Raw genomic sequence first — 18,845 nt, 5'->3', positions numbered from 1 at the left:
AAGAACTTTTAACATCTTACATCAAACTTACATTTGCTATGTTTTTTTTTTTTTGTATTTGTTTTTTTTACTCCGGTCACATTCAGTGCTGGCCAGTTAATGATGCACCAGTCAGATCAAAATGGCAATCTTATCATGATCTGCTGTGACCGGTAATCGCCGGGTCAAATGCAGAAAGAAATCTGATTTTTTTTTCCAGTTTATTACCTAGAAGAATAAACTGTTGAATAAAGTGTTTCCATATCACAAACACATTAAAAACGTCATGTCTTTCATGCACTTGGGATATGGGGCAAGTCAAAATACACTCCCTGTCACGAAACCTACAAGACATTTTTTATTTAAAGAACTACAGATGAATTGATTACATGTATTTAATTAAAACAGATTTTTCTGTATATGCTATAGCTCCTCGCAAACATAATTTGAATCCACAACTAAGCAAGATACACAAAGACATGAAGAGTACACAAATATGCAGTGAAACACTCGATCAGCAGAATTCTATAGTGAGCAGGCAGAGATGCATCTTCCCGCAGCACATCTTTTTGACGGAAAGTTCAGAAAAAATCAGCATATAGGTGAATTTTGCACAAATATGTAGGAGTTACATTCGACAGAAAATTCTGCAAATGGGCGGAGCCAACTGTAGTCAGATTCTTATCCGAGGATTACAAACACAATCACATGCAGTCGATCTTTTAATAGCAATTTGAGTCGTCTACCAAAGGAAGACCAGGTGAAGCACTGAGTCGTTGACTACAGTGATCCTGAAAACGACAGTATACTCTGTTGCGACTTAGCAGAGCAATTTATCTATATTGTCCTAAGCAATATGATAAATTCAATGGTTCCCAAAATTTAGATCCAACGTTAACTGTAGCAATGTATTATTTTCCTCATAAGACAGGAAGAAACTGCGCTGCAAGAACATAGAGCCGTGTAACAAAGAAGTGTGCGTGGAGCAGAGAAGTTGCAATAAAAGCAGGCGAAAATGTGGTGGAGCAAATCTTCAAACTGACTGTGGTACATTAGTGTGGCAAGCAATGCAGAAAAGTTATCAAAACGCATGAATTTCTTTCACTATATTTCATGAAAGAAGGGTGCTGCTAAACACCCTTCAGGAAAGGTGTGTTTATAAGTACAGGTGTACGTGTGGAAGGGTGCGTTGCAATGAATAAGCACTAGCAGATATTCCTATGATTCATTAAGCTATGAAATCAGAAGCTTTGAATTAAAAGAAGAGGTGCAGAAAAAGAAACAATAAAGGCAAAAACTGTCCCTTCCAGAGACACATACTGCTTTTGAAAAACAGTCATTTTTCAGATTCATAGAGAATCATAAAACAGGCAGCCTTTTAACACTGTCAATTTTTTCTCATATCTTTACTCTCGTTCTCTCTCTTTTCCAGTCTTCTCTAACTTCTACCTCCTCCTTGTTTACAGGCACAATTTTGTTTTCTGTTTGATTGTCACAGTAAAGTGTGGCCCCATTTTCCTTGTATGGCAAAATCTTAGAAATCTGTGTCAGTAAATTTTGCAGACACAGAGCAATAACCAGACCAAAAGTTTCCCCTAAAATCCTCTCCAAAGAGTTGTGGGGACTAGAGTACTTATCAGGAATGATGCAGTTCTAGTGCAGTGTTGACATTAGAGCAGCAATAAGTTTTAATTTCATTTACCCCTATTGTCTTTGTCTTTTTCTGCTTTTAAATTGAAGCAAAAAAATCTCCATCTGGCTGAAATAAGTCAGGCTACATTAACACAACAGTTTAGAAGCAGCTATGATTAACTGCCTCTATTTACTATTTACATTTTCATTATCTGCATCCTTTTCAACTACATTATATAATGTTCAGATCCTCACAGGATCCTTGTTATAAAATCTTGATGCATTTATCATTTACTTACAAATTCATGAGAACAATTTTTTTTTAAGACAATGCATCTACACTGATTTGAGAGTGCAAAAAAATTCACTAAACCGTTTAGGGCTCACGGCATTTAGGCTTAAATGTATAATCTTCAGCCATGAAAAGTGATATTTTACAGCTGCAGTTGATGTATTGATGGCTCAGCGGGACAATCAGTTTGACTCGCTTGATAGGGCACCTTCGCATAAATATATTTATGTTTTCCCCTTTTCTTCTTGTCAGTTAACGCATCACAGAAAAGTGCTACGGTGGCCTGGATGTCTCGGAGTGGAGTTATACAGTAACCTCTTTAAGTGCTGACACCCCTCTGGAAGACGTGCACTAATATGGAGAGCCATCACTAAAGGCTTACAATAAATAGTCTTAGGGGAGAGTAGTCAACCCCAACATGCTCCTCTTGGCTGACGGTCTCTAACCAGGCACTTGGGTTATTATTTGACACCCACTGCCTTCCTCCTCACTGAGTGGTGGCAAAATGAACCCTATTTAAACTTGTGTGACATAGCTCCATTTGCTGTGGAAATTTTTTTGTGAGTATTCCTTTCATTTGTATCCATTTCCCACCTTCATAAAGATCGGAGACACATGAATTGCACAATATTTTGAAGAGCAGCTGGAGAAATTGTATTTTTGCCACCTTGTATTTATAATCCAAGGAAAACAATCAAGTAAAAATCACATATTATTTTAGACAAATTTTAAGAGTTTCAAATAATTGGTACACTGGTGATTTTGCATAAAAAAAACTGTAAAAGCTATCAAGATAAAGGTTGTGAAGGTTTCTAACTTGCTATGGCAATAAAACATGAATTTATCTAAAAACAATTGCAAAACCTAACTGCTTCTAATATTTGTAAGAACAAAGATCTACATGCTTATTTAAATATATATATATATATATATATATATATATATATATATAAAAGTGTCAAGATAACATAAACTGAAATTCCAAATCAGCTGGATGGTGTTTTCTTTTATTTTAACAAGCCTGTTCAGTAATGTGTATCATGTTTTAATATTTCAATATCTTGGCAAAGAAAAGGACACATTTCATTAGAATTATATTTTTTACGTTTTTTGTTTATTTGATGAATCTATTAGTTCCTAGAAGGAAAGTGGAGCTTCCCAACATTAAATCTGACAAGTCAGAGATTTACAAAAAAATAAAAATAAAAAATTGGAAGTTCTCAGAAAAAAAAAAAAAGTCCATCAACCAGTCAGTTTCTCAGTGCAGTTCTAAAAGCATTAGAAGAGCGATCAATAATGGCTAATGCTAGCTGCAGCAAGCATCAGTCTTATAATCCTCACTCTTCACACTTATAATTTTGACACCCTTTGTCACAGTAAAGAATTATAATGAATAACTACCAATAAAACATCACATACAGTATAGATGAATGACAAAAATATATGAAGAATAGCAACATATCTGATAACAGTATCAAAGTAAAAACACACAGAGACTACAGTCTTTGTTGTAATTAAGCTTCACTTCAACCACAAGACCCTCTTTCGCTATGACATCATCTTTAAAGGCCACAGATATTCGATGTAGTTACCTCTGAATCATTAATAAAATCATTTTCCCTGACTTTTAAGCGACTGTTCTGGTTCTGGTAAGGACACACACACACACACACACACACACATCACTGTTGAATGAGTCATAGCTTCACCCTGATAAAGAGCTCTCAGTTGTCTGTGTTTGAGCCAAATGTGAAGATCACAACATGTTGAGCTAAAGGTGGCGATGATGATGATGATGATGATGATGATGATGATGATGATGATGATGATGATGATGATGATGATGATGATGATGATGATGATGATGATGATGATGATGATGATGATGCACACATTTCCAGGATACAGATGATACCATGTGGATTGATCTGGATTTGGATTAGTGGAATCATGAAATGTGATGTAAACGCTGCAGTTCCTAGGGATCCACTCAGCGTCGTCATCCACAAGTAAAATAAATCATGGACAAATTAACGGTCCTTATTGAACTGCTATTCGACAGGAGGAAATATCGAAGAGACAAGGAGAGAAATGGGAAACACAAAAACACTTAAAATGGGATGCAGAGACAGTGGAGGGTTGGCAGGGATGGAGTGCATTAGGGCTAAAATGAATCTGTATTTGAGTTAAGCTTCTTACGCCATAGTAACCACACCCACCAGTACTCCCAACCCCCCTCTCAGCTTTCGCCAGCTGCCTTCAAAGAGTTGGAAAGCAAAAGTAGAGCATCAGTTAATAAACATGAGGTTCACACTGAAAGGGGTTGGAGTAAAAGAAATCAGGACGCAGTTTGTGGAAATACTACACATTTCCCAGTACTGCTCCACCAGACTCAGAACAAGCTGTGAGTTTTAAGTTTACTGGATAGCTGATATTTAAGAATAATGTAAAGTTTACCGAATACACCGCAGAATTAATATGACTTGAAATTATGACTCAGATAAAAAAAATTAAAAAAAAGCTTTCTGACATTTTGATGGCTACTGGAGTCATGCAGCGGCATTTCCTTGCAGTAGCATACTATAAAAACAATGACAGAAAAAATATTCACAAAACATCCCAAATGTGAAATATGAATTGCAGTTTTTCTCCTTTCAAAACTGTAAAAGTAGTAAATGGAGGACAGGGGAAATGAGCATCACCATCTAACGCAGTTCTTAAGGCTGTTTTTGAACCTCACTCAATCGGATCTGATTGAAATATACTATTGGCCATCTAAATTAACATCTAACAAAAACAAGGATAACTAGTTATCTTCTCAATGCTGCTTCAACTAATCTACCCAAACCTGCAACATACATTTTTCCCCATGCTAAGACATGGAACTGGCCCCTAGGATTGGTGTCACAATAAGGCCTTTATTAAAGCACTGCAGGGGACATTTTAAAAAAAAAACAATAAAAGCAATTTTCTTTACAAACATTTCTACAAAATAAAGAGTTACCACAACCGAGAGCACTACAGACTCTTTTTTTGCTGTGAGCAGAAAGTATAAATTTTCTTATCAGCACAGTGTGGGGTCTCTTTCTTATACATAATTGAAAAAACAAATTAAAAAAAAAAAAAACCTTAATAAATGACCTGAACTCATCTATAAAGGTTTAAACTTCCAGCAAAAAGAGGTTTCCCTCAGTGCAGAAGGAATTACCGTTTGTCATAAATTTCTGCAGCTCAGGAAAATGATGGCCCCTTTAAAGGATTATGTTGCCGACTGGGAACAGAGTCAGGGTTATGTAAGGCAGATTACCACACCACCAACACCTCTGATGAAAACAGGAAAACAAACGCTAAAATAAAATTTGACAGATTGGGAATCCGATCGGCTGAATAAATACATATGAAAAGGCCTGGGCCAGTTTGAGATTCTCATAAAATTGTGACCTTGGGCTCAGATAAAACAGTTTCATTTTTCTTATTTTGGTTTTACTACATAGACTTGAAAATTGCAGTTTTACAACAGCATTGACTTAGAGTGATGGGTGACAGCTGCGCTGCACAATATTAGAAAATGATCTAATGGCAATGCCCTTGCTAAATATTGCAATGACTGTCACTCATTCAGCTTTGATAAATTCCTAGTTTCCTCGTGTTTCCTTTTCTCTTTGTGAGCTTCAGCAAGTTGAGCGCTATCATCTGTGCCAGGTGTGAGCGTCTACACAGGTAACATGCAATTCATCCTCCAGGAGAATATCTTATTGGCATGCAAAATGTATATTTGTGACATTTGAAATGTATATATCCATGTCAAAAAGTCATATGCGATATTAACATAGTATATGCAGTGATATCGATATATCTGCAAGATCGTGCAAATAAAGGTGCCAGTTCTTTAGTTACCACACTGCGCGTTTTTCACAACATGGCATATATCCAAATAGTTAAACTCGTCTTTGTTGTAAGCAAATATAACAACTTTCTTTCAGCCAGCTGACAAGCAGTGCAAGGCAAAGGTGGTGGAAGGGGATTGGTAGGCAGCGAGCAAAACCTTTCTCTGGCATCTCAGCAAAAGCACTTAAACCTTAGAAATAATAAGGTTTAAGGTGCCTTTAAGCCTTAATGAAGGTGTCGTGTAGCAGTTTTGACTTTGTAACTTTTTAAAACCTTGACATATGTTACTCTGAAAATTAAATGAGAAAACCTTTACATGTATCTGGATTCTGTCACATGCAGAATGCACAGGTAGAAAGTATAAAATAACTTTTTGATACAATAGCTATGTGATACACTTCTTGCTCTGGCTTCCTGCCAAAGCTGCAAATCTAAAATATTGATCCCAACAATTCGATTTGAACTTTATGGTCAGTGGGCGACATGTAGGAAAAAAGTCAGTCACATTGATTTTACATGATCCATCTTTGAGACTGAGCTAATCCCACACGAGTACATGGCCTGGATTGAAAACCCAGCAGGAATGACTGGCTAATGTGATTGTTTCTGTAGATCCATGGGCCATGTGGGAGCAGGGATGGTCGATGAGATCCTGAGGCAGTTTATGTATCAGTGACTCCTGACAAATACGAGCAATCATACTCTTTCCCCTAATTTACTATTACGTGCAGTCCTTTCTGCAATCAAGTCTCTGCAACCCGTATTGCAGCATATGAACAGTGGAAATTTTCTAAATTAGAGATATGGCACACCACCCAGGGTGCCATCCTATCAGTTGGCAGCACAAGAACTCATTCTTGTCTCAATGATTAAGCCATTCAAGTCTAAGTACACACCTCCAGTGCAATGAAGCGGAGATTGGCTCTTTCATATATCACCGGAGACTAATAAATCAGTCAAAATTTCTTATTTAGCTCTATATTTAAGGGTAATTTCACTTTTTTTAAAGGAATTATGGACTATCTTTTATTGTTTTTAATCCAAAGAAATCATGACCTGGATTATTCTACATTGATTTGAGATTTATTAAAGTGTACATTTTACGATTCATAAAACAAAATGTTTACTCCACACTAAACCTTAACTTCAAATGCATATGGTTACATTTTCAAAATTTTGAAAAGATCTACACTTGATTAGCCTGGTAAAAAAACAGCCCCTTGTTCCACGCTATTTGTTTAGTACAGAGGCTCTTGGATCTCAGCTACTAAGAAACTATTTTTCTTGAAGTGTGGAAGTTTTAAATGTTACCCAATTGCTAACGTTTGTCCGTGACGTTTGTAATGCGGCAACTCGACGCTATGGAGCTGGCTGGAAATTGCCTGCGCTGTAAACAACCATCCTCTACTGCAAAGAGAGAAGTGCCAGTCCAAACGAGGCGGCTGTTAACGTTGAATCAATATTTGGATGAGTGGCCAAAACGGACTGAATGGCTACGTTCACTTCCTCCACTGCTGTTGCTAAAACAGACTACAATTCTAAAACAGCGCAGAAAATCAACGCGATCATTCACAACTTCTCCTGTTCGCTGATTGCCCTGGATGAAATCCTACCGTGGGAATCCAAGTAAATAGGAGAACGACTTGATCTATAAAAATTATTTGCATTGTTACACAAATTTCATGAGAAGAGACCCAACTTTATGAGCAACACAGTATTTAAGAATGCAAAAACAGAGGCATACGCACTGTAAATTGTTAAACTTGCTTTTGTTCAAGCTTTTGCTAGCACTCAAATAAGTCCTGTAAGCATTTGAATGTATTGTGAAGTTAAAAGCTTGACTTGAATAGAAGAAATAATTTCGCATAGATATAAGAAACACTTAGTTTAAATAAGATGAGGGCCTTTTGAGGTCAAAAGTTATAAAATTGTGTTAAGTTATTTTGAAGTAATGTGAAAAGGTATTATATGACAGTGTGGATCAGCCAGTTTGCCACAATTCATTCTGACTCCAGCAGCAGGAGATGGAGACGGTGAAGAAAGTTTTCATTTTCTGAAACATCGTTTTAATTTGTAACTAAAATCAGTCCTAAGATGTTTAAGGTGAAAAAGTAGACCTCAAAGCTTCATCTGTGTAGTCATTCAAGACGGACCCTACTTTGACATGTGCTCTGGCCTTTTCAGAGCAGTGCAGCTTCCAGGCCCACCACCTATTTTTTGTCATTTACTTAGTAAAAGCAACATTTTAATGTTTTCTGACGCAGTGAGTTTCCATATTGTTTTTAAGCATAAAGAGAAAAGAGAACAAATTGGATTTTACAGCATGGTTGTTTGTTGGTCTGTTTAATTTTATTTTTGTATTATGAACTTTTCAAATCAAAACAGGCTTAGAACTGAGACTATGTAAACTAGTTAAAGCCTAACTAAAATGTACTGTTCAGAAATTTGTTTTGGTTGTTTGGGGTGTGGGGGAAGAGAAAGAAAATCTGATATGGACAGCATAAGGACGACCTCACCCATGCTCCCATTCATGCGATCAACAACATGGACAGCATAGGTCTGTGTCTTTTCACCATAAACAAAACGCTTTAGTTGTTTCATGGAAACTGCTGCAAGTTACAGATCTCATCCTATTTCCTGTTGTGCTGAGGCAAGATCAAATAAAACCTTGTAGATTTGTTGCAGAGCGCGTTTAAAACAGCATCATCATCAGAGTGACTTCCGTAAATCATTGTTCAGCATCATGCCCTTGCTGGGGTTGGACTCAACAGGGCGTGGGCCTCACACAGAGGATGCGCAAACGGGTGGATGTCGCGACAGTTTAGAATCTTAACATTTGCAATAGGTTTTGTTCTGTGCTTTGTTTCACACTTTAGGTTTGATGATAAAACGTGCCGATGAAGTAAATATTAGAAAGTGTGCATGAAGTCATTCAGCGCTGCTAGGGAAGCAGCATCAGGGGGGCTGAAACACTAGCAGGCCTATACACACAGCAGGTTATTCCAAATATCTATAACCAATCCAAAAATGCGTGTTTTCCTACAGTCATTTGCATTAAAGTGACATTCTTGTACGCCGTCTTGTGTGTCGTTATTTTTTTCCCCTCCGCTCTTTTCATCACCCTGTCACATCATCGCTCTACCGTCACTCCCGGTGAAAGCTCTTACCTGCAGCCAGGCGGAGAGAGGGAATGGAAAGTGGATAGAGAAAACATCTCAGCCCTGTCCGCCATCTTCTACTACAAATGACTCAAAGAGACTGCAGAAAATCACGGAGCGCAGCGGCAGTCCATGAACAATCACGGGGCAGAGGAGGGACGCAGAAAACCTGGACGACGGGGTATTTCTCCGCGGCCCCGCAAATGCCCGCCTGGCCGCAAGCCTTCACAATCAGACAAGCCTGCTCAGCACCATCAAATCTGCAGTGAAGCATCCACGCACAATTGGGACGAGAGGGGAGCCAAAAAATACAAAAATACAAAAAGTGGGTCCTAAGAGGCAGCGTGCAACGCCGCGGATTTTCCCGTGTTTCCCCGAAATGTCCACGGGAGGCATGAAGCGCGCAGCTGGTTTGACCGCAGTCCTCGATTTGCTCGCCAAATGTCTGCTGCCGTGATGCTGCCTGTGACACCCAGCAGCAGCAAGGGGGGGCAGCAGTGCGGAGACAGGCAGAGGCGGAGGGAGGGGAGGGAGGGAGGGAGGAGGAGGAGGAGGAGGAGGAGGAGGAGGAGGAGGAGGAGGAGGAGGAGGAGGAGGAGGAGGAGGAGGAGGAGGAGGAGGAGGAGGAGGAGAGACAATGTAACGTCAGTGTCGCTGCTGCGTGAGCAGGTTGTCCCAGAAGGAGGGTAGGCTTTGAGCCCAAACTGTGCTACAGAAAACAATCTAAGATGAGATTATTATTTTTTCTTCTTCTTCTTTAACATGACAAACGTTTAAAGTGACATTTCCTGATTTAAAAAAAGAGAGAGAGAGATGATTAGGTCTGGAGACGGAGGTGTTAAGCACAACAGATTTATTTTTTTGAGTACTCAAGACAGCATCCTTCACATGCTGTTAATGCAGACCACGAGCATAATATGGTAGCACACTGCAAAGACTAAATACCGCATCTTGCAATGGTAGATCCCTCTAACTTTTCCATAGTTTGACTCTCAAGATATTTTAGGTAATTTATATTCACTTATTTTACAAGGTATCAAAAGTGGTGTGAATTAGTACTTTACTGTGATACCTTTGAGTAGACCTCAGGACAATACATTGTGTTCCTACAATATTACTAATTCATAAAATTCTGGAGATTGTGTTTAGCAAAGCAGTTGTAAAGAGATAGAACGACCTTTTGTACCTTTTATAAAGTAAATAAAAATGTTAGTTTTCAAAATACGAACCAGAATAAGGTACTAAAGCATTTAGCTTTTCAAGATAAATCAATATAAATAAGCTCCAAATGATTTTTTTATTTATTAACTTATTAATAAGTGATATTAGAAAAAATGTTTATCAATAAATGTATTTATTAATAATTTAATAAATTAATTGAATTAACTCAACTAATGTATTGATTGAATAATCAAATAAGCATTTTTGGTTGATTGCTGTTCATTGCAAGTGGTGCTGAACCTCACAAAACAAAACGATACACATTTTCTGCCACACGAGGTCAGTAAATATCTATTCACTCGTTCATTGAGCTCACGAGAGCTATTCAACAGAGAACCTAAAACTCAAAAGTGAAATAAAAAAAAATTGTTTTTCTGTTTTTTTTTTATAATGAACCTGAATTTCCCCCTGTGGATGATGATCTATCTATCTATCTATCTATCTATCTATCTATCTATGACTAGATCTGTAGTTTGTCAAGACTATTATTTCTGACGGCACCTGGAGAAAAGTAGTACTTGAAGGTGAAAGCTCAAATCTTAAAATGTTTGTGAATCTGTTTATTGTTCCATTAGTTATTCAGTTAGATTTTTAATGGACAGCATGCCACTATTCAATTTTATTCCTTGTTTATTTTCATTGAACATTAGGTATTCTGTTTTGAAGGAAAAGATTTAATGAAACAAGCATCTTAGTTGCGATTTTTATTTTTCATGAAATGGAGAAAGTCACAGATTACGTGCTGGACACATTGGGTCCACCCACATGGACCCAATTGGACTCAATGACATTACATAGAAGTTAATTTAAATTACGTATTTTTTTAGTAAGTTGTTGAAATTTTAGGTTGATTTAAGAGACTGAGTGGGATGTTGTTACACGTTCAAGAACAGCTGACATGAGACAAGAGCATAACATAGACAGAGATATGAACCAATGATACTGTTTATTTTGGTGTTCATGGCTATATAGAGGCAAATCACGCGACACTTCTGCTTTTCAGAGTTTCTTCTCCATGACGGGGATGGGACCCAGAGTGACATCGCCTTCCCATTCCAAAACTGAACGAAAAAAGAAAAAAAGCCAGTAGGTATGCAGAAATCATGGTTGATCTGTTACTGTAATGTTTGTTTAGACAAAATCATGTCATTCAGAAAAAGTGTTGTAAAGCACATACGTTCAGGTTGGGTCACATCACGAGCTTTCCTTGAAAATGGGAGATTATAAGGGACTTGAGGAGTTTGTTGTCCTCCTCCACCATCACTGGTAATGACGAGGGGGCTACCGAATGTAATTCCTGGAGCAGTATACGATATCACATCACCAGACTCACAAGAAGCACAAGCTGGATCAACTCCACTAGCCTCTCTCCATCTGGGGACAGAAATGTCAGCGACTGCAGATTAGCGGAAAGAGTTTCTTCTCCATGACGAAGAAACTCGTCATGGAGAAGACGAGTTTCTCCATGACGAGAAACTCGTCTGCTGCCTTGCAGCTGGTTTCTGCTGCAAGGCAGCAGAAACCAGCCTTGCAATTGAAAAGTTGAAGGTTTGATTCCAGCTTCTTCCTCTGATGTGCCCCTGGGAAGGCACTTAACACTAAGCTGCCGAATGTGCTTGTGAATGAATGTGTGAGCATTGGTGAGTGCAAATGAGCAAATTTACTCTAGTGTAAAGTGGAAAGAGTGGTCAAAGGAATAGAAAAACACTATATTACTATATTGAGTCCAATTAAGTGTGCAAGCATACTCACCCGCTAATGTAGGAACAAGCTCTGTGCTGGCCGTCTATGGGATGGGCAGTAGTTGTTGCCTTCAAGTGGCAGGTAATGTAGATCTGTTAAAGCAAAGGAGGACTAGGGTTAATAATATATGGTACAATATAAAAATATATAATTTGTCTTGGTCTGAGTGATGCCTACCAATCCACTATCAGGATTCTGGAACCTGAAGGCCTCCAACTGGAACTGAAGTTTATTCTCTTCAGTGCGAGCCATGAACCTTGAGTCACAGACTGTGATCCTGGCATCAATCAAACACCTGCACTCATGCAAAATAAAGCAAATGAAGAGTAACAAATTTGTTTTCCATGTTACACTTACCTTTACTGCTCTTGTGAACAAGTTCTCGTAACTGTAAGTAATACTTTACCCAAAGTTATCAAGGAAAGCATAATAGGGACTGGAAGTTGCATCAGGTGAGAGGGTAGCCACGCATCTGTCCACGTAAACACGCAGGGGTACATGGAAGTACTGCTTGACGGTGACCTCTATACGGATCAGGTCTCCAAGGAAATACTGGTAGCTTGGCCTTTCATTGAGCCAGTCATCTGTGCAAAGATTAGCAATGATAGTTTTTTTTTTTTTTAAATAGATTTGTTCTCGGATATCACACATTTATCAGAACACAATCTGTGATCAACTTAAATGCATTTGAAGTCATGCAGTGTAGCCTAGCAACAACTTAGTAGACATTTGGCAGCAGAAACCAGCCGAATTGATGTGCATTTGTTCTGCAGATGGCATTGATGGAAACTATTGGCTAACAGTTCAATTTGTAAGGAAGAGATGGTTCTTCTTTTAGATGATGTGACCTCACATCGACAAGTGCTACAATTTCTCCAATTTTATACGTACAATTATCTTTGTATTTGGCTTTGTAATTTGCACAGCTAAAATAGTTGTGTTAATTTTTGTCAAGCTCACCAGTCATAAGTTTCATAGTGAAATACAGGAACTCCTCAGCCATCTTAACTGCAGAAAAAGGGACCCACACGGGTTCAAGAGGAAGGCTGCTCACATTGTGCTTCCTGAAGGGGAAAATAATTTAATTAAAATGTAGAATTCAACAATTATTCTCAGACCAATGTGCCCTTTGCATCAAAAATTATAATTATTCAAAATGGGATTGGGGATTAAACCTTTAGTAAGTTCTAAGTTTTCTTTAGAGGTTGTATGTTACATCTAGAGTCACCAAACTCTTTGACTTTGCTCTACCCACCTTGGGTAGTGGCATTCCACAATCACAGGAGCTTGGGTGGTTCTTACAATTGGAGTAATACCCAAATTTGAAGGGCTGTAGTTGAGAAAGTAAGTGTAGACCAGAGCATCATCTGTCGTCTAGAAAAGACATGCATTGAACCAATTAGAGATCAAACATTAACATATCTTACAAAATTCTAATAAACATCTATGACAGTTTTTTTTTGTTTTCGAGAAAAAAATCTGTTTCTTACAGTTAGCTGGCTTCCACATTTATGCAGTTCGACTTCATAAATCAGCACTTGAGCGACAGGGTCTTCTCCAGTAGGTGGACAGTTACCCAAGACGAGGTCGCTTGGGTTGATGGGCTGCCCGATGCCAAACAAGTCCTTCTTGGCCTCCACGTGAGCTATGGCTTCTCTGCAGTCAACAGCAACGGTTGCAGCAGGAACCGTTGCTGGATATCTCAGCTCAAACGGCACAATAGGCTTGGGGTCAGGCTGGGGATCATCAGGGTATTTCCAGGTGAGCTCTTTCTCAAAAGTCTGCAAATGCTGGTGGGATTGCTGAAGTGGTTGTTTGGGAGGTAATGGTATACCAGGTTTTGCATCACAGAAGCTGCCAAAAGAGACCAGCACCACAACGCAAATGGCAATTAATTTCATGATCAAGGCTTTCAGGATCAAGGAGTTCACCAGATGCTTTAGAGAATATGGAATTGTGCACCTGCTTTTATAATAGAGTGAGTCTGTTTACTTGTATTACAATCCCGCCTCCTAACCTGCCCCCATCACATGTACCTGCCTCTTCTTAGCTACAGAGATGGATCTTGACCACTTAAATTATGCGGCTCAAAAATTACGACAGCCCCTGAAACTGACAGTAGATTAGGCAAGAGTTATGGCAATAAAATATATACACTGAGCACAAGGTCATTATTATTTTTATGAAGCACATTCTCTTGGACTGAACAACACACATAAAAACACTGGCAAACTGAAATTAAAAACAGGTCAGAAAAAGTCAGCGTGACCCAGCGTTAGGTATTCCTGCCCAAAGCAAACAGACCAAAGTGCATTGCCAAATCAAATTTTGTTAAAGGGAATCAATAACCCCCAAACCATGATCAGTGTGAAGAAGTGTTGCTTCCACCTGCCAAGTACAGGAGCTATCGTAAGGTGTTGGTTTCGTAAAAAAAAAAAAAAAAAAAAAGACTGAGAAAAACAAAAATGGCATTTGGGAAAGAGTAGAGAAAATAACGAAAGCTGACATTTTCCTTTACCTATTTATTGTGATATTTATTGTTCTGTATTTATGTCTTTATTATTAAAATAATAATTAAGTACAATAAAAACAAGTAAGGTCAGTTACAAATAATCGATTTGAGGAACAAACTAATTCATCATATTAATTCATACCATTGTAATATTATATTGTAACACAACAGTATATGCCTGTCTCTCTCTCTCTCTCACACACACACACACACACACACACACACACACACACACACACACACACACACTTCTATCTGTCTGCGTCTCTGGAAAAATTAAGAGACCACTTAAAATGATCAATTCTCTGATTTTGCTTTTTATAGGTATATGTTTGAATAAAATGAACATTGATTTTTTTTTTTATTCTATGAACTACTGACAACATGCCAAAATCCCAAGCAAAAATGTTGTATATATCTGCAGAAAATGAGAAATGGTCAAAATAACGAATAAGATGCAGTGCTTTTAGACCTCAAACAATGCAAAGAAAACAAGTTCATATTCATTTAGAAACAACAATACACATGTTTTAACTCAGCAAGAGTTCAGAAGTCACCATTTGGTGTAATTACCATGAGGTTCAGGAGCAGGACCACGCCCCAAACCACACCTCTAATTTTCCAAGTAGCTTATTTGCCTATTTATACCCTGCTCGCCTTTTCATCTGTCTGTTACGTTTAGTTAACGTTACGTTCGTCACTTCAGACTCGTAAAAAATTGGTTCATCAAGAATCTACTCACCACGGAAGATGCCCTGATAATTCAGCTCAACCCCTCCGACTCGGACGACTTCTTCATTTGATGAAAAAAAAACTCCTCTCGTGACGTTTCGAGACAAGCCTCGCGCTCCAAACGCTTGCGCTCCGTGATCTTTGAACCTCAAAGCCAGTCTCACTCTTCATCTCCAGCAGTTCTTCGTCCGACCAAGGTTCATCCCTCTCCTTCAATACCATCTCAAACCCGCGGTCGCGGACTGCGTCGTGGTGGTATTCGTCAAACTCGTTCTCCCGGACCTCAACCCCATTCCCGAGCCTCTCAGCCTCAGAACGTAAACCCGTCTACATCTCAGCGGTCCTCTCCAGACCTCTCAACATAACTTCAGCTTCGTTCAACACGCCAACGTCTGAAATCCTGGACTGTCGCCCGCCTCCAACGCTCCTTGAAAGACAAATGATTTCCTTTCAGCCATTAAGACTTTTCCAATTGCTTTCATCCTCAGGTTCTCAATAAACAGCATCACCGTCATCCGAACACCCCGGGCTTCCAGCTTTTTTTCCACTCGGCGTCTACTTCCTCCTGTCATTTCCGGTGACGGCAGCGAGACCTCCTCGCTCACCGACAGCTCCCCCTCGTGGGAGCAGGGTCGTATTACCACCACTGGCTGCACCCTCTTTAGCAGATCTTTCTCAGCTCCTATCTACCGCTATTTTATCTCTGTCCTCGCAGACTTCTCAAATTCCTCATGCTCATACCTCCACCCCTCTTCTCTTCATGGTTCTCTCGTCCTCGATCGTTCCTGCAAGATGGAAATGCGTCTCTGGCATTACTTACTTTGTTCACTCGTTCAGCTTTGGAGGTGGTCCAAATTGTGCTCCTATTGGTACAACTTCAGCTTTTGCCATTTACCAATTCCCAGTGACTGCCTGCGGCACTGTCATAACGGCAATTTTTGGAGCTCATGCCGCTTTTCAATGTGCTATATGTGCATGTCAGCATGTGCAAGTGTTTTTCATGTAAAGCATCTTTGAGGGTCCTGAAAAGCCTTATATTGTCTGTCATTTAATCTCATGTTTTGTTTTGTTTTGTTTTGTTTTTTATCTTGCCATTTTGCCACAGGATGAACCCGGTGTTATAGTCTGAGAATGTAATGTACTCTTATGAAGTTGCTGTTGGACCTTATGGCACTATTACCAGGGACAGTCAATACAAGTATGACATTTTATTATTTTTTTTATTTAAAAGATAAGCCAAATCTTGGACCAAAAGCCAACCACATGTTGGCAAAAATTCAAGAATTTGGCAAAATCCACTATTTGAAAATAACTGGATAACCTTCACAAATGAGAATTTTCATTCAGCTTACACACTGAATTTTCTTTTTTCTTTCTAGGCTGTTTGTCCAATGCAGATACATTTGGCACTTCTGTTGAAGCTTTGGTCATTGAGGTTGGACCTGGACCTCTGCGAGTGGAGCTCAGGATTGGAAATGGTGTATTTGCTAGCAAAGGTTGTTTGGAAGGTTAGTGGAAGGAATAAGTTTTGCAAACTGGCTTATTTATAGCTTATTCCAACCATTGTTTTGTCAATACAGAGCCCGCAGCCTACACTTCCTACTGCACAGATGCTGTCTAACCTGTCACAAAGGTTCTCAGAGACCCAGTATATGTTGAGGTCCGAATCCTGGAGAGAACTGATCCAATTGTTTTGACTCTTGGAAGATGCTGGACAAGTACTAGTCCTTTCCTTCAAAATCTTTCCCAGTGGGATTTGCTTGTTGATGGGTAAGATGGTGACAGGCTTGAGTTTTAAGAAACCTTTGTTATTTCAACATTTTCTTCTCTTTTCTCTTGTTACAGCTGCCCCTGCTGTGATGACAACTACCTAACAAACCTCATCCCGTTAGATGGCTCAACTGGACTGCCATATCCAACCCACTACAGATGCTTTGTTTTCAAGATGTTCACTTTTGTGAGTGGTGGTGGTGCTTCTGATCCTAGAAAGAGGGCACCTGCAGATCCATCAGCATGGACTCCGCTCCATGAAAAGGTATGAGAGTAGTACAAAAAAATATTATCACTTTTAAATCCACTCACCCATGTATAAATAAATACAGCCTACTTTTGTCCTCCAGGTGTATATTCCCTGTGATGCTGCTGTGTGCCAGCCTTCTGCAACCAATAGCTGGTTGCAGAAGGCTGGTTGCAGAAGCCTACTTACTTTTCCTGCTTACGTTGCAGCAGGAAAAGTAAGTAGTTTACTACATTTTCAAGTACAGGCATTGTGTGGGATTTGCCTCGCTGATCCCACACAATTTTAACTGTGGTTAAAATGACTGTACACAATATGAAGTTATTTTAATCAACTATTGTTTGACTTTTAAGTGTTTTTTTCTGTGCAGACAGATTTCCGGTTCCTCCAGAATTCTTTCCAGAGAAGAGACCACTGTTATCAGTAAGAAAGTTGTCTTCACTACACCAACTGCTCAGTAATGTCATCGGAATGGCATTTTCATCGTCATGTCCAATTTCTGATAAAAATTAACTGCGTTTCAAATAAACATTATACTGGCTCACTATGTTGTCTGAATTTGATTCTGTACTTTAAAAAAAAAAATTATTCATAAAAACTTTTTAAACAAGTTATTAGAAATAAACCTTCATATTGAAGCTTTTCATAAAAATGTGCTTATTCACATAGTTTTAGAATCTTTTAGATGGTTTTTATTTGATTTCTGTGCAAGAGTTTAAAAAAAAGCAGTAAAGACAGAGTCCTGACAGAAGCTGCCACATGTTGTATTAACATTGTGGTGGGATGGTGTTTCACCCTCCCCCACGCTTTGCGTCGGGTGTGGCGAGAGGCGCGCCACTGATTGGTGGGCGGGGCAGATGCCTTTAAAGCTGGGTAAGTCGCTGCGAGGTGTGTGTGTGCCCTTGTTTCCTCCACTGTCTGCACAATTGGCGGCTACATGTTGGCGGTGTTTGATTTGCTCGTCTGATATCGTAAGTGCCATTTTGCTATCCGGGCTGGGATCGTGGTTGGTTTTGTTGGGTGCTACACCTGTCGTGCGTTTCCGCAGTGCGGCTCTGCTGGCGTTGCCGGCCGCGGCTGGAGGTTGTGGTGGTGTGTGGCTTCTGCCTAGTCTTCGCCTGCTGATCTGCTCCCTCCTGGTGTAGGCTGTGTCTCCATCCCTGGGTAAGCTACCTGCCATTTAGTTCTGGATTATTTTATTTTGTACTTAGCATTAATGGGTTTTCTGTTTCAGGCAACTGAGTGTTGGGAGCTGCAGTGCTTTGGACGCTCTGCTGCTTTGTCTTGTCGCTGTTTGTTCTGGCCGCTCTCCACTGAGCCTGTTGTGGATTGGGCGGGCTGGTGGGCGGGGCATTACTCCTCTGGCCCCCATAGAAGGGCACTTGGAGAGACGACGACAACTTGTTCCATCATTTGAAGTATTTTCTTTTACCGTTTGTTGAAGTATTCATTTGTTTCTGTTGAGTGCTGTTTCTTTTGTGTTGCATGTTCTTTTGTTTTCTTGCTTTATTTTGTTGCATTTGCATGGTTTGCTTGTTTTCTTGGAACAACCTTATCTTGTCTGTCCCTTCTTGTGTGTTTCCTTTTTCTTTGGTTCCGGCGACCAAGTAGTGAGCCCGATGCCTTGGATTTTAAAAGAAGTGTTTTAAAAAGAACTTTTAGATAATTGTT

General features: G+C 39.4%; 2 protein-coding genes and 1 pseudogene across 4 annotated transcripts in view; 1 reads left to right on the top strand and 2 right to left on the bottom strand.

Moving 5' to 3' along the window:
- Positions 1–9,462, bottom strand: part of mapk8ip2 (mitogen-activated protein kinase 8 interacting protein 2) — a 33,064-nt gene extending 23,602 nt beyond the window's left edge. For both annotated transcript variants that reach the window (XM_008411331.3, XM_008411332.3), the window contains exon 1: positions 8,959–9,462. In XM_008411331.3, the coding sequence (XP_008409553.1) occupies positions 8,959–9,023 (65 nt within the window). In that variant the 5' untranslated portion in view covers positions 9,024–9,462. The remainder of the gene's footprint in view (positions 1–8,958) is intronic.
- Positions 9,463–11,097: 1,635 nt separating this feature from the next.
- On the bottom strand, positions 11,098–14,673 carry LOC103466036 (zona pellucida sperm-binding protein 3-like). Its single transcript, XM_008411334.3, has 8 exons — positions 13,404–14,673; positions 13,169–13,287; positions 12,874–12,977; positions 12,320–12,497; positions 12,091–12,208; positions 11,923–12,005; positions 11,348–11,544; positions 11,098–11,231 (listed from the first exon to the last, which is right to left on the bottom strand). Exons 1-8 carry the CDS (start codon positions 13,812–13,814, stop codon positions 11,170–11,172), a joined length of 1,272 nt encoding a protein of 423 aa, XP_008409556.1. The 5' UTR covers positions 13,815–14,673; the 3' UTR covers positions 11,098–11,169.
- Positions 14,674–15,404: 731 nt separating this feature from the next.
- LOC103466035 (zona pellucida sperm-binding protein 4-like) lies at positions 15,405–17,721 on the top strand (annotated as a pseudogene). Its single transcript, XR_014087897.1, has 8 exons — positions 15,405–16,088; positions 16,263–16,355; positions 16,537–16,665; positions 16,738–16,927; positions 17,003–17,192; positions 17,278–17,330; positions 17,369–17,395; positions 17,545–17,721. The product of XR_014087897.1 is annotated as a zona pellucida sperm-binding protein 4-like (transcript).
- Positions 17,722–18,845: the final 1,124 nt, after the last annotated feature.

The sequence above is a fragment of the Poecilia reticulata genome, chromosome 6, assembly GCF_904066995.2.
Source record: "Poecilia reticulata chromosome 6, P_reticulata-male-v2, whole genome shotgun sequence".
NCBI lineage: Eukaryota > Metazoa > Chordata > Actinopteri > Cyprinodontiformes > Poeciliidae > Poecilia > Poecilia reticulata.
Note: the sequence above shows the minus strand (reverse complement) of the source record. Positions and strands in the feature narration are given on the sequence as shown.

Coding starts and splice junctions, on each gene's coding strand:
- LOC103466036 (XM_008411334.3), bottom strand. CDS start 13,814: ATGAAATTAATTGCCATTTGCGTTGTGGTGCTGGTCTCTTTTGGCAGC. Junction 12,978..13,168: donor GTGGAATGCCACTACCCAAG/GTGGGTAGAGCA, acceptor TTTCCCCTTCAG/GAAGCACAATGTGAGCAGCC. Junction 11,232..11,347: donor TGATGTGACCCAACCTGAAC/GTATGTGCTTTA, acceptor TTTTTCGTTCAG/TTTTGGAATGGGAAGGCGAT.